Source organism: Pezoporus flaviventris, unplaced genomic scaffold, assembly GCF_033815535.1.
Source record: "Pezoporus flaviventris isolate CSIRO_AGI_PZ_B2104156 unplaced genomic scaffold, CSIRO_AGI_Pfla_v1 ptg000030l, whole genome shotgun sequence".
Taxonomy (NCBI): Eukaryota; Metazoa; Chordata; class Aves; order Psittaciformes; family Psittacidae; genus Pezoporus; species Pezoporus flaviventris.
In genome coordinates, this window is record NW_026892578.1 from 2566036 (window position 1) to 2579744 (window position 13709).

The 13709-nt window shown below is 38.2% G+C and overlaps 1 protein-coding gene and 1 non-coding gene across 2 annotated transcripts in view; one reads left to right on the top strand and one right to left on the bottom strand.

The window, feature by feature from the left end:
* Positions 1–13709, top strand: part of TSGA10 (testis specific 10) — a 33458-nt gene that overhangs the window by 9154 nt on the left and 10595 nt on the right. Inside the window, exons 9-14 of the mRNA XM_061459694.1 lie at positions 679–794; positions 7757–7911; positions 9099–9154; positions 9376–9544; positions 11708–11818; positions 12397–12582. Coding sequence (XP_061315678.1) covers positions 679–794; positions 7757–7911; positions 9099–9154; positions 9376–9544; positions 11708–11818; positions 12397–12582 — 793 coding nt within the window. The remainder of the gene's footprint in view (positions 1–678; positions 795–7756; positions 7912–9098; positions 9155–9375; positions 9545–11707; positions 11819–12396; positions 12583–13709) is intronic.
* Positions 5164–5245, bottom strand: TRNAS-GCU (transfer RNA serine (anticodon GCU)). Its single transcript has one exon. It is a non-coding gene; the product is annotated as a tRNA-Ser (tRNA).

The window sequence follows — 13709 nt, forward strand, 5'->3', positions numbered from 1 at the left end:
TCAAAGTCAGATCTTGAACAAGTGCAAGATAAAAAAGGATAATTTACTGACTGGAAGGAAAGATCAATCACGTATGAAGTTTGTGCAGAGAGGTATGAGGGACTAGATCACAGACTGAACTAGGCCACAGAGTGAACAGACTGCAAGAGAAGATACTGTGACTTTTTCCTCTTGTATTTCCAGAAATACAATTTAGTTAGGCAAACACTCTCTTAAACCTATGTGTCCTTAAAAGTGACTGGTGTAGTCAACACCAGTTGGGTGTTGTAGGATTTTTATTTTTTTTTTTTTGCTGGATTTTAATTGGTGGTAATACTGGGTGCTAGAATCATTAATATTGCTACATGATTTAAACAGATGACTTGGGTATAACTTGAAATAGGTCAGACCTTCCAATGTATGTCCCAAGTGAGGGTTTTTATTTTCATAATTTTTGAGAAGTTCTCAACACTTGTTGTAAATAATACTTTGTACTTTTCTGTGATTCTTTATAAGAGTATTCAGACTGTAATATGCATAAATTAAGGTTAACATTAATAAAATATCCCAAGTAGTCTAAAACATACAGAAAAATGTTGCTTTTTCTTAACCTTTACAAGTTTATTGACATTTCAGAATGGAAAAAATATTAATATGTAAATGTCTGAATTCTCCTGTTTAATGCTTCTGCTTTTCCAGTTTATCAAATGAAAAGACAGAACAGAGTCTTTCAGAGGCTCAGCAAAGCCTTGTTAAGAAAAAATATGAACTGCAAGTTGCTCAAGGGAAAATTACACTTCTGGATGAAAAAATTGGTGAGTGCAAATAAATACATTTTTGCCAGTTTTCACATTCCAAAGGCAAAGCATTAGTTTTCTTTTATTATTGGAAGAATTTTGCATTTTGAAATTATGTAACCAAGCTCTTGCAAGTAAGCTTCAGTGACAATGCATTTTGTCAGTGAAAGATGCATGTTGGTATATGGGCATATCATTTTGATTTATGATCCACTAAGGAGGTGGTAGCACCTCTCAGCACCATAAGATAATGATAATGGAATCAAGAAAACATCATTTTTAGTATATGTCTGATATTGTATGTTGCATGTTTTTTATATTATGGGAGTAAAGGAGGTGGATACATGAATTATCATTCCTGTAATGCCAGGGAATATGTTCTTACTTCCGAAATAACAATGGTATTGTGTTAAAAGTCTTTTATTATTTTCTGTACATGTAGTTCACATTATTTTTCTGAAATGCAGTGCTGAATTTGTGAAGGGAAAGCAAAGCTAAGCTATAGCTAATTACAGCTAATGTTAGAGCTGACTGATGCTATTAAATATCTTGGGTTTTGTTAATTACAAATTTCAAACTCAAGTTATTTGAATTTAAATATTTTGTTTGGGATGAACATTCCACTCAAAGTGAACTTATTTGTGGGTTTTTTTAGTGTTTTGGTTAAGGTGTTTAAGCCAGTCCTGAGAAGGCTAGAGGCAAGGATGTTTTGTCCACATTATTTTGTTTTAAAAGTCCTATACTTCTATCCCGATAGTGGTTCAGTAACGTAGGGATGTAGTGTTTGATAGGCATGTCAGTCTATGTCTCATTGCATGCATCTGAGTTTGGGTGTATTTTAAGCCTAAAAAAGAATTAAAACATCAGTTCATTAAAGCTGAATAGAGACTTTTTGGATTTCATCACCTGAGGTCTCACATAATCTGTCTGAAGCATGTTCTAATCTAGATTCGTTAGCATTTTTCATTACTGTGAGGCAAGTCCAGGCAAAGAATCTTGAAATTAATGGAGACTGTATTATGCAGTTATCCTGTGACTACAGGAGTAACAGTGGAAGATGCTGAAGGAGTGGAACTACAGTGTAGGTGTGGGGAGAGAATGTACTGAGAAAAGAAAGTGAGGAGGTTTCAACTGCAGTATAAGTAAGGAGAGGATATGGAGATTAAAATTTGGATAGGGCCGCATAATCATAGAATCATAGAATAGTTAGGGTTGGAAAGGACCTTAAGATCATCTAGTTCCAACCCCCCTGCCATGGGCAGGGACACCTCACACTAAACCATCACACCCAAGGCTTTGTCCAACCTGGCCTTGAACACTGCCAGGGATGGAGCATTCACAACCTCCCTGGGCAACCCATTCCAGTGCCTCACCACCCTAACAGGAAAGAATTTCCTCCTTATATCCAATCTAAACTTCCCGTTTAAGTTTTAACGCGTTACCCCTTGTCCTATCACTACAGTCTCTAATGAAGAGTCCATCCCCAGCATCCCTATAGACCCCCTTCAGATACTGGATGGCTGCTATGAGGTCTCCACACAGCCTTCTCTTCTCCAGGCTGAACAGCCCCAACTTCCTCAGCCTGTCTTCATACAGGAGGTGCTCCAGTCCCCTGATCATCCTCATGGCCCTTCTCTGGACTTGTTCCAACAGTTCCATATCCTTTTTATGTTGAGGACACCAGAACTGCACACAATACTTCAGGTGAGGTCTCACAAGAGCAGAGTAGAGGGGCAGGATCACGTCCTTTGACCTGCTGGTCACGCTCCTTTTGATGCAGCCCAGGATACAGTTGGCTTTCTGGGCTGCAGGCACACACTGAAGCTCGCCCATGTTCATTTTCTCATCGACCAGCACCCCCAAGTCCTTCTCCTCAGGGCTGCTCTGAATCTCTTTTCTGCCCAACCTGTAGCTGCACCTGGGATTGCTCTGACCCAGGTGTAGGACCTTGCACCTGGCATGGTTAAACTTCATGAGGTTGGCATCAGCCCACCTCACAAGCGTGTCAAGGTCCCTCTGGATGGCATTCCTTCCCTCCAGCGTATCAGCCGAACCACACAGCTTGATGTCATCGGCAAACTTGCTGAGGGCACACTCAATCCCACTGTCCATGTCAGCGACAAAGATGTTGAACAGGACTGGTCCCAACACCCATCCCTGAGGGACACCACTCGTTACTGGTCTCCAGGTGGACATTGAGCCATTGACCACAACTCTTTGTGTGTGGCCATCCAGCCAGTTCTTTATCCACCGAGTGGTCCATCCATCAAATTGATGTCTCTCCAATTTAGAGACAAGGATGTCGTGTGGGACAGTGTCGAACGCTTTACACAAGTCCAGGTAGATGACATCAACTGCTCTACCCCTGTCCATCAGTTCTGTAGCCCCATCACAGAAGGCCACCAAATTGGTCAGGCAGGATTTCCCCTTAGTGAAGCCATGCTGGCTGTCACCAAGCACCTTGTTGATTTTCATGTGCCTTAGCATGCCATCCAGGAAAATCTGCGCCAAGATTTTGCCAGGCAATTCTAGTGAAATAGGTAGGTGAAGTGAAGTTAAAGAGCCAGGAGACAAGTGAAGAATAGGGATATTGGATTGTCCTGGACTGAACCCAGGACACAGGTAGACAGGAATTTGCAGCAAGGAAGTTTGGTTGCCCTAAGAGGCTGTAAGTATGAAACAGTGAGACTGGAAGTTAGTAAATTGAAAAACAGAGTGTAGATGTGGCACCAGGGAAAGCTGGGGCAATGCGGGAAGTCAGAGACTGCAAATTAATGAAGTGAGGGGAAGGAGTGAAGAAGGATCAGAGACATCCAGTAAGGAGAGCTAATATGAAGTGTGTAGAGAGACTGGAAAGATTTTCGCAGTTGGATGACTAATTCAGAGATTTTGGGTAGGACTTGGAGCTATGAACACAAAGTGTGATTAGAACTTGTGGGCAGAATACACACAGACTATGTAGGACTTGAACAATACAAAATATTTAGAACTTGAACAATAATGCTGAAAGCAGGAGAAAGATTGGAAGAAAAAGGAGATTGAGATGGAAAACACGGTTTTAGGAGTCCTGTATTAGTAGGGAAGGAGTTTAGGATTAGAAACTTTAAGACTTAGGGCTGTCCAAAATGAAGATAAAGCATGAGCAGCTAATAATATCTTCTTGGATAGGTAGAATTGGAAAAGATGGTTCTAAGATGGAAAGAAATTGTGTGTGTCTACTAGAGAACATTCTCCCATTTTGGACTCTTGAATGGAACTAGGGATTTCCAAGTCCTGTGTCACCTTCTTTTGTCAGCAAATTAATGTGTACAGCAGTATAGTCCCCCCATGGTTGTCTTCTATGTGACACGTAATAGGAATCCAAATTATGCTTTTTGTTTTTCACACATGTAACTTATTTCCGAGACAAACACTAAGAAGTTTGGAGTGTGAGTCTTACGGTTGTCTGTACTACTTAATAAATAAACCCAAATTTGGTTGTTTGGTTGTTTGTTTTTAACTTATGGTACTGTTTTTAATTACGCTATCATGTGGTATTTTTCTATAGGAGCCTTTGCACCAACTTTTGCAGAATTTTGTAGGGAGTAAATCAGTGTTGTCTAGTGAAGCAAGCTTGTCTGTCAGATCTTCTCCTTAGCTGAGAATACAGTGAATAAAACAGGTAATTGCAGAAAGAGAAAGCACATACTGTTTAAACTGTTAAATACTACAATGCAGTATTTAATGATATTGCTGTCTATACATTAGAATTTTGGGGTGATGCACATTCAGCTTTTCAGAATTGCTCACTAACTATGTATATGACCTATTTTCGGAGTGCCTGATTTGATACTTTGGTTATTCATTTTCAGGAATGCTGAGCACTCACAGCTGTGACAGCAGTCCATAGTTGTGGTTTTTTGAAATGTAATACTTTCTATCCTGAAAGTGTTGGTCACAGTTTGGGCATCCAAAATAGTCATAGTGCTTTCAATTGATCTTAGAGCCTGCATTGCTCTTCTGTAAAATGGTGATAACACACCTGTCCTGGATTCAGCAGATGCAGTCATTTTTCTCCTTCTTAGTAGCTGGTGCTGTGATGTGGTTTTGACTCTCAGCCTGAAAACAATGCTGATAACACCGATGTTCTTAGTTGTTGCTCAGTAATGTTTACTCTGACCAAGGACTTTCTGAGTCTCATGCTCTACCAGGGAGGAGGGCAAGCCGGGAGGAAGCAGAGATGGGACACCTGACCCAAACTAGCCAAAGAGATATTCCATACCACAGCACATCATGTCCAGTAAAGAATGGCAGACTGCCACATGCAGCACCTCACTTGGATGTGTCTGTAGTTTTGGAAGCTTGACTACCCTACGTTCTCCTACAACTGGACTTTGAGCTTGTTTGGCGATGAGGATGGGATACGAACCCATACAGGCAGAGCACAATGGATTAGCAGTCCATCGCCTTCACCACTCAGCCACCTCGTCCCAGTATATAAACTGGGGCAGTTACCCGGAAGGGCTAGATCACTGCTCACGTCGGGCTGGGTATCGGTTGGCGGGTGGTGGGCAGTTGTATTCTCTTCCCTTGTTATTTCCCTTATCATTATTACTGTTGGTGGTAGCAGCAGTGATTTGTGTTATACCTTAGTTAGTGGACTGTTCTTATCTCAACCCATGGGAGTTACATTTTTTTGATTCTCCTCCCTATCCCTCCAGGAGCGGGGGAAGGAAAGGGGTAATGAGCGAGCAGCTGTGTGGTTCTGGGTTGGTGGCTGGGCTTAAACCATGACAACACCCTTGCTTAGAATCACAGAATAGTTGAGGTTGGGAAGGCACTTCTGAAGGTCACCTTGTCTAACCTCCCTTTACAAGCCCGGCCACCTACAGCCAGTTGCTCCTGTCCAGATGACTTTTGAATATCTCCAAGGAAGGAGACTCCATAACCTCCCTGGGCAACCTGTTCCAGTGCTTGGTCAACCTCAGAGATAAAAATAAAGTGTTTCCTAATATTCAGAGGGAACCTCCTGTGTTCTGGTTTGTGCCCATTGCTTATGCAATGAGTCACTGAGCTGAAAAGAGCCTACCTCTGCTCTGTTTGCACTCTCCTGTCAGATATTTATGTATAAGACCTCCCTCCTAAGCCTTCTCCAGGCTAACCACTTCCAGCTGTCTCAGGTTTTCCTCATAAGCAAGATGCTCCAGTCCCTCGTTCATCTTTATGGTCCTTTGCTGGACTCTCTCCAGTATGTCCATGTTGTGCTGGGGAGACCAGAGCTGGAACCATCACTCCAGATGTATCTCACCAAGCTGAGTACAGATACTACCTTGACCAACTGGTAATACTTTCCCTAATGGAGCACAGGATACTATTCATCTTATTTGCACCCAGGGCACATTGGTGGCTCATGTTCAATTTGGTGTCCACCAGGACTCCCAGGTTTCCTGCCAAGCTGCTGTCCAGCTGGGTGGCCCCCAGTGTGTAGTGGTGCCTGGGGTTGTTTCCTCCCCAGGTGCAGGATTTTGCACTTCCCTTTTTGAACTTTGATACTCCTGTCAGCCTGTTTCTCCAGCATGTCAAGGTCCCTCTGGATGGCAGTATGACCCTTCAGTGTATCAGCCACTCATCACAATTTTCTGTCATCAGCAAAATTCCTGATGGTACTCTCTGTCCCATCATCGAGATCATCAATGAAGATGTAAAACAGGACTGGACCCAGCATTAACACCTGGGGCATACCACTAGTGACCACCTGCCAACTAGGCTTTGTGCCACTGATAACCAACCTCTGGGCCTGGCTGTTCAGATAGTTTTGAATCCACCTCACTGTCTCCTCATACAGCCCATATGTCAACAGCTCATCTCTGAGTATCTTATGGGAGTGTCAGAAGTCCTACTGAACTCAAGGTAGACAACATCCACTGCCCTCCATCTGCTAGGCCAGTCATTTCATCACAGAAATTTGTCAATTGATCTCTTCTGCTGGGTGAAGCCATGCTGACTACTACTGATGATTTTCTTGTCTTTAATGTGCCTGGAAGTGGTTTCCAGGATTAGCTGCTCTATCAGAATTTTCTTTAGAGCTAGGTTTGAACACTGTCTTCTTAGCAGGTTCCAGAGCCATACATCCAAAAATACAAGGTGGAAATTTGAGTGCATTTCATCTTGTGTTTTGAAACACGAAAAGCTTCTGTGGAAAAAATAGAATGTGAATATATGCTATGATGTACCTGAAAGGCTGAGCTACAGATCATTTTACTTCTGATGTTTTATCTCCTGGAAGTGGTTAACAAGTATCATTCAATGAGCCTGATTACACTGATATTTAAAAAGTAATTTGCAGCCTGCATGATTTTTATGAGATGTAAGGTTCACGGTAAGAAGGGTTTCAGTAGTTCTCCTCTGTGAATGCAATGCATGTAGATCAAATAAGGATTGATTCTCTAACCATTTAAAGGTAAATGTAGTGTGTAACACCTTATTAGCTGAATGAAGACAGGGAGAGACATCTTTTGGAATTGATTTTGTAATGAGTAGATTGCTTTTTTCATTATTATCTTTCCAATTTTAAGTGGTGTTAAAACTTATAATTGCATTACTCTCACTTTTACATGAAGTTTGTATGAATAAAAATATTATTTAAGAAAAAACTAGCTAATATCAGGATATCAATCTCACTTCATCAGTCTGTATGCTGTAGTCTGCATATTGCTTCTGTCTTATAGTAATTCTGCTTAAGCCTTTATTATTATAATATCCAAGAAAGTTACTTTTAATGACCTAAAAATTTGCTGGTTAGATAGATGATTTTTTTTTTTTTGAGCCAAGTAATTTAATATCAGTTGGATTACTTGTGTATTTTTAAAAGGTACATGCTTCAGTGTTTTCTTGAAGGGGAGATATTGCCATGGTCTTTTATACTTTAGAAGTGTACCAAAAGAATTTTTATTTCAAATGGGTTGAATTAATACAAACGAGATCTTTCTGATTGTTTCCAGATAACTTTTCAAGACAAAGTCTTGTACAACAAGAAGAGATCTGTGCTTTGAAAGGAACAGTTGCGCAACTCACTAAAGAGAAGGCATCTTTGCAAGGCTGTGTGGAAGAAGGAAGAAAAAAGATTGCTACTTTTGAGGAAAGCCTGGCAACTAAAGTATGTTCTAACATGTAAACAGTCACAAAAAGTAAATGGGTAAAGGATCTGTTGAGTCATCACACTTATATTGTCATCTACAACAGTGCTCAGTGCTGACCTAGTTCTGCTCCAGTTTCAAGACAACAATAAAACTTACATTGACTTCAACAGCAGTAGGTTTGAGCAGTGTTGGTCATCTCATATTTGGTGTTTTGTATGGTTTATGCTTATCAAGAGAAGAGACTTCAATTACTTTTTTCTGAAGTGGAGAAGAGTAAATTAGCCAATAAATATTTTATCATAAAATTTAGCCTAAATTCATCTTTGGGGTCCACTGATGTTAAATATGCGGGGTGCTAGATAATATTGCCTTTGTTGTCACTGAAGAAGCACCTAAATTACATTCCCTTCACCTTAAGGTATATTGCACAGTGTGATTTCAAACTATGTAATGAAGCTGGTAAGTTCTTAGTTCTGAAACATTATTTTTCACTTCAGCTAAAGTCACCTGGATATTGATTTAGGATAAAATAAAGAAGGTAATTATTAACTGTTTCAATTGTTAACTCAAGAATTGGCACTGATAAAGTCAGAAAAGATATAGCAGGACAGGCTAAAATCATATTTCCATAAGCACTGACTTTGTATTTTTAGAGCTGTAAATTGTGAAATGGTGTCCATTTTAGAGAAGAGATGGCTGTCTCACCTCCCCTGTGTCTTCAGTGGAAGACATTTCCTTAGCCTGTCTATGTTTCTTTTAATATTTGTATCCAAAGGGAAGGGAGTAAGTAATAAACTTTGTGATGGAATTCTTGTTTTATCATTTGCAAACTACCAGAGTTTGGTAGTTTATTCATTGTAGAAAAGTTGTGATAACACATCTAATAGGCAGAAGGCATTATTTAGTTTTGGGAGTGTGAGACAAATGCTACCTTTACAATCACAAAGGATTAAAAAAATTAATTAAGACCATTATACTCTGCAGAAGATAATATTTGTTCCTTTATTTGCCACACTAGATGATTGGAATTTTCAGCTCTAAACAATACATGATGAAACTTAGAAAACCACAGTCCATTTTGCACTAGTTAAATTAATCAGCTAGCTGAATGAAAGGAAATAGAAATAATATTATTTTATATTCTTTTCCATTTTATACTGAGGAGTGGGAAACGTTTTATTTTAATTTTGTATTTCTTTTCAAGGAGAAAATAATTGCAGATTTCAAGATTCTGATTTCTGAGTTGGAGCGTTCCATAAAGTAAGGATGAACTGTAAGACCATTATCAAATTTTGAATAACTTAATAACTCAAAAACTGAATCATAGGATGTGCTAATGTATAAATATTTTTTACTTATTAAAAATTAAAGTGTTACAGCTTTGTTTCATGATTTGCAAACTTAACCAATGGAAGAGCTATCATTTGTATTAGGTTGGGCAGTATTGTCATACCTGAAGGATTTTTTTATTTGCTGTATAGAAAATCTTCTGAAGCACTTTGTATCTGTGAGAAAGATATTACGACTTTGGATCAACAGCTACAAGAAACCACCAAAGAACTTGTGCAGGCTAACAAGAACAGAGACTCATTAGCTCAGGAGAATGACAGGTTACAAGAGCATCTTTCTAGCATTAAGCAAGAAAATCAGGTATATTTGTACAGAGAACCCTTGACTAAAAAGGAAAATGGTGCATTTTTAAAGTATTGCATAGAATTGCTGGCCCCTCATCAGAAGTAAATCTGCAAACTAGTTTTTAAGCTCATTTATCAAACTCTGATTTCCCCCTTATTGATCGGCTCACTTGTATAATGAGGACCAGCTATTCTTATGGGATGGTTTGGATGTTTATCTGAGGAACAGCTAATTAATGCTTTTTTTTGATCTTCAGGTAAAACCAATGTGGCAATTATGACTATTGCTTAGAAGGAAAAGTACTATAAAGAAGGCAGAGAGTATTTCTCATACTGCACTGTCAGTGGCCTAGAGTATTTAAAAGCTTTTGAATTTGACTTGCTAATAATTGAACACAGTATACATTCTAGTAAGATTCAAAACTTTGGCAACAATATTGTATTTAAGTTCCTTTAAAGTGGCTTTTGTATAAAAGATGCTGGAAATATTTGGTTGTATTACATTATCTACTGTGGTACTTATCTGAGTGCAGTTCCTAATGAAAGTAGTTAAAATACTTAAACTGAAGTGCCACCTCATGCACACACAATGCTTATGCATCAGTGTGTTTTCCAATCAGCTAGAGTTTAAGCTCAAATACTTGTAGAAAGTTCATCACTATGTAATGTTCTTTTTTTTCTTTTTTTTCTTCAACTTCTTGCCTTTATTTAGGCTTTCTGATACTCGGTCTTTCTTCTCTGCACTTATTCTACTGCTTAGGATGTCTGGGAAGATACTTTATCCTCCTCTGGCTTTCTGTTCTTTTAGAAGCACCAACCAGTTTTGAAGGAGCAAATTAATTTCACCTGATGTTAGGTATATAAAAATTTTAAGTTATTAAGGCTCCCCTTTAAGTGAAGGAAAGTCCTCCAGAAGGAGATTCGCCCCATCCCATCAGTTTTTAAAGTGATTCATTTTACCTGTCTCCCTTCATTAGAGAGGAAGCATAGCTAACACAGATCAGGTGCCTAATTCTGCACTGCAAATATTAGGTAAGACAACTCTCATTCTAAATAACTATTCTCTCAAACATACTAGTAATTTCTCTTTGGCACCTCTTTGAGTATCCTAGAAAAGTCAAGGTTCATAGTAGCCTTCGCCACCAAAGGTACTCCAGGGAATCACTATTCTTTACTTTCTGTCAGAATCACAGTTGATACTGATGAGGTTGGCTGCTACAAAACACAGCCTCCTGTTGCTTTTACCTAGTTTTGAAAGCTTTGTGGTTTTCTTTGTAATGCCTGGATGCTTTTAGAAGCAGTTAGAAACGAAAAAGTCTTAGCCTCACAGGATCAATTACTTTTTAATAGGCTTGTCTCTATAATATGTATTTGTTCCTCAAGGTGCTTCCATTAATTTAGGTGACACTTGAAGTATTTAAAGCAGCATTCTTGTTTCTTCACTTGGGCTTACTGGAAAAGTTCAGAGACTTCCAGAGTACCTTTCTCAAAAACTGACAGCTTTTTTTTTGCAGCAGGAATAGGGGTTTCTCCATAGCCTTTTCCACACACAACCCCTCCACACCTTCTCCCAGTTCATGCAGTTGAGTGTTCTAGTAATTTTGTAAGGAAGAAAAAGTTTCTGAACAGAGCAGTTCATGACAGCCTTTCTGCAGTTTTTTCCTCTTTCTGTTCTCATTCTCAAGCAATAGTTGTGAGAAATTCTGTCCCTTCTCCTCATACTTGTGCCTTTATTTCTCCCAATTAGGAGATAACCACTTAATTAGGTAATTCATTTTTTTTTTAGCTGTCTTCTGCTTTTTCAGATGTGGGCTTTTGAGAAAAAGTAACATGTAGAAGAGAGGGAGCTGAGTATGAGCCCTGCTCCTTAAATGGGACAAGCTCTTTTGTTACGACCATCTAGCTCCTACATAAACCATCTGTATTTTCCTTTTTGACTGCTACATTCATTTATTGGCATTTTTCTTCTTCTTAAAAAGATTTAGCATTATTTGTAAATCAAAGAAACAAAATATTTTTGACAAATGGAAATTTTGTTTATAGAAATACACATGGTTTAGTTTTTATGTAGCCTTTAAATAATGAGTTAATGAAGCCATAGGCATTAGATATGCACTAATGCTTTTCTTTTTTTAAAGGTACAAACATTATACATTATGAAACAAATCTTTCTTCATAGGTACTGTATAAAAAACTAGCAAAGTACCAAAATGAGCTTGATGATATGAAGTTGAAAGCGCGGGATTTAAACACAGATATTGTCAGGCTGAAGGATGTACTGAAGTCTAAAGTGAGTATATGGATTAAACCTCTTAATAAAAGCTGTTGTTTTAACTAAAAATAAAAATTTAACAATAACTCCTTGGAAGAATTTGCTTCCTAGCCAAAACTTATTTGCATTCTACTAATATGGATTTATTAAATACATTTTCTTAGCTGTTTTTGCAGCATGCAAGTAATGCAGTATATTTAATCATGGTTTTATATACATACACACACACATATATATGCATGTGTGTGTTTATTAAAGTTAAAAATGCAGGTAGTGAATAATGCAGAGACTTGGAACTCTTTTTGTCTTTATTACCAAATGGGATTAATTTAAAAAGATATTTCTGCAATATATTTGTATACATCATATTTGTAATGTTAATCTAGTAATTTTTAACAGATGTCTTTTGAGCATTAAAATGTGGCCATCTTGAACAAAACACTGGTTCCTGAGAAGTCTCTTAATGTTTCGGCTAAATGGCAAAGTTTTCAGTGGAAAGAGAACATACAGTATCATGTCATACCTGTAGATCTATACATATCCCTATTTTGTGAAGCTTACTGTAAATTATTAAACAAACAAGCTTTATGTAATAGGAGAGAGAGAACTGTGAGCTTTTGGAGAATTACCACAAAGCCCGTGAACAAGGACAAAGTTGGGAAGCAAAATGCCATCAAGCAGAAGCAGATTGTAGCTCTGTTAGACTGGTACTGATCAGTGCAGAGTCTGAGAACTGCAGGTTGAAAGAGAAAGTGGATTCCCTTGAAAGAGTGATGGAGCAAGTAAGTTGAAATTGTTCTTTCCATAGTTCATAGATCATAGTGAATTGATCTGGTAGTATTTTAAGCCTGCAACTGTTTAATAATGCCACTTCTCATATTTAGAGATATTTGCAACAATAAGCTGTAGTGTTTGAGTTTATTTAATGACTAGAACTCCACTAGTCACACTTGGAAAAAAATCTTAAAAAATAGTTGTATATTTCAAGGAAATAAATATTCATTATAAATTATAAAATTCTCTCATGTGTGGAATGACAGAAGGTATAATGTTGCACACAACTCCACAGCATACCTGAAACATACCTAGTGCTTTACCACCTTTACATTTCTGTCGCTGCTTTTCTTGCTTCTACATTTTCAACCTTCTTTTCACTGCTTTAGATGTCCCATAGAGCCTCTTCCCACCTGAAAATCTGCAGGACTCGGAGAGAAATGTACAGCATGGTTTTAGAAATACATTAAAAACATACAAGCTATCATCTGGTTTTCAGTTGTTACAGTTTTTGTTGCAGCTCATCTCTGCTTCCTAAATATCATGTAGGCTAGGAGGGCTAGCCATGCACATTGGATACTCAAATGGGACTAAACTGCTGCTGTTCAGAAAGTGAATAACAACATAACAGTAGCAAAACAACACAGGAAGATTGTGTGGCAGATTGATATTTAAAAAAATATAATAAAACTGGTACATGGTCTTAGTTTGTACAGTGAGCCTCGAATAGAGATTTCATAGAATCATAGAATGGTTTGGGTTGGAAGGGACCTCAAATATCATCTAGATCATCTTGAAAGATATCTCGGATTTTACATTTAGTCGCTAAGCAAGCAGAATAGCTGAAGTAGTTCATTAGCAAACAAATTTGACATGAACTTTAAAATACTTGACTATTTCAGGAAGTATCAGTATCTCTTTAATAAATTTCCTTAATTTTCCCTGAAAATCAATTTTGGTTCAGCTTGTTTCTTACAAAACCTACAAAATTAGTGTCTGATAGGCAATTTTTAAAAACTCAGCTTGGATAGACTCTGAAAAATTGTTCATACATACTCAGATTACTTAGATATTTCCAGTATGATTCTATCAGTGTCCCATCCATCCTCTGTTCCAGCTGAGTTCCTTGTTCTTT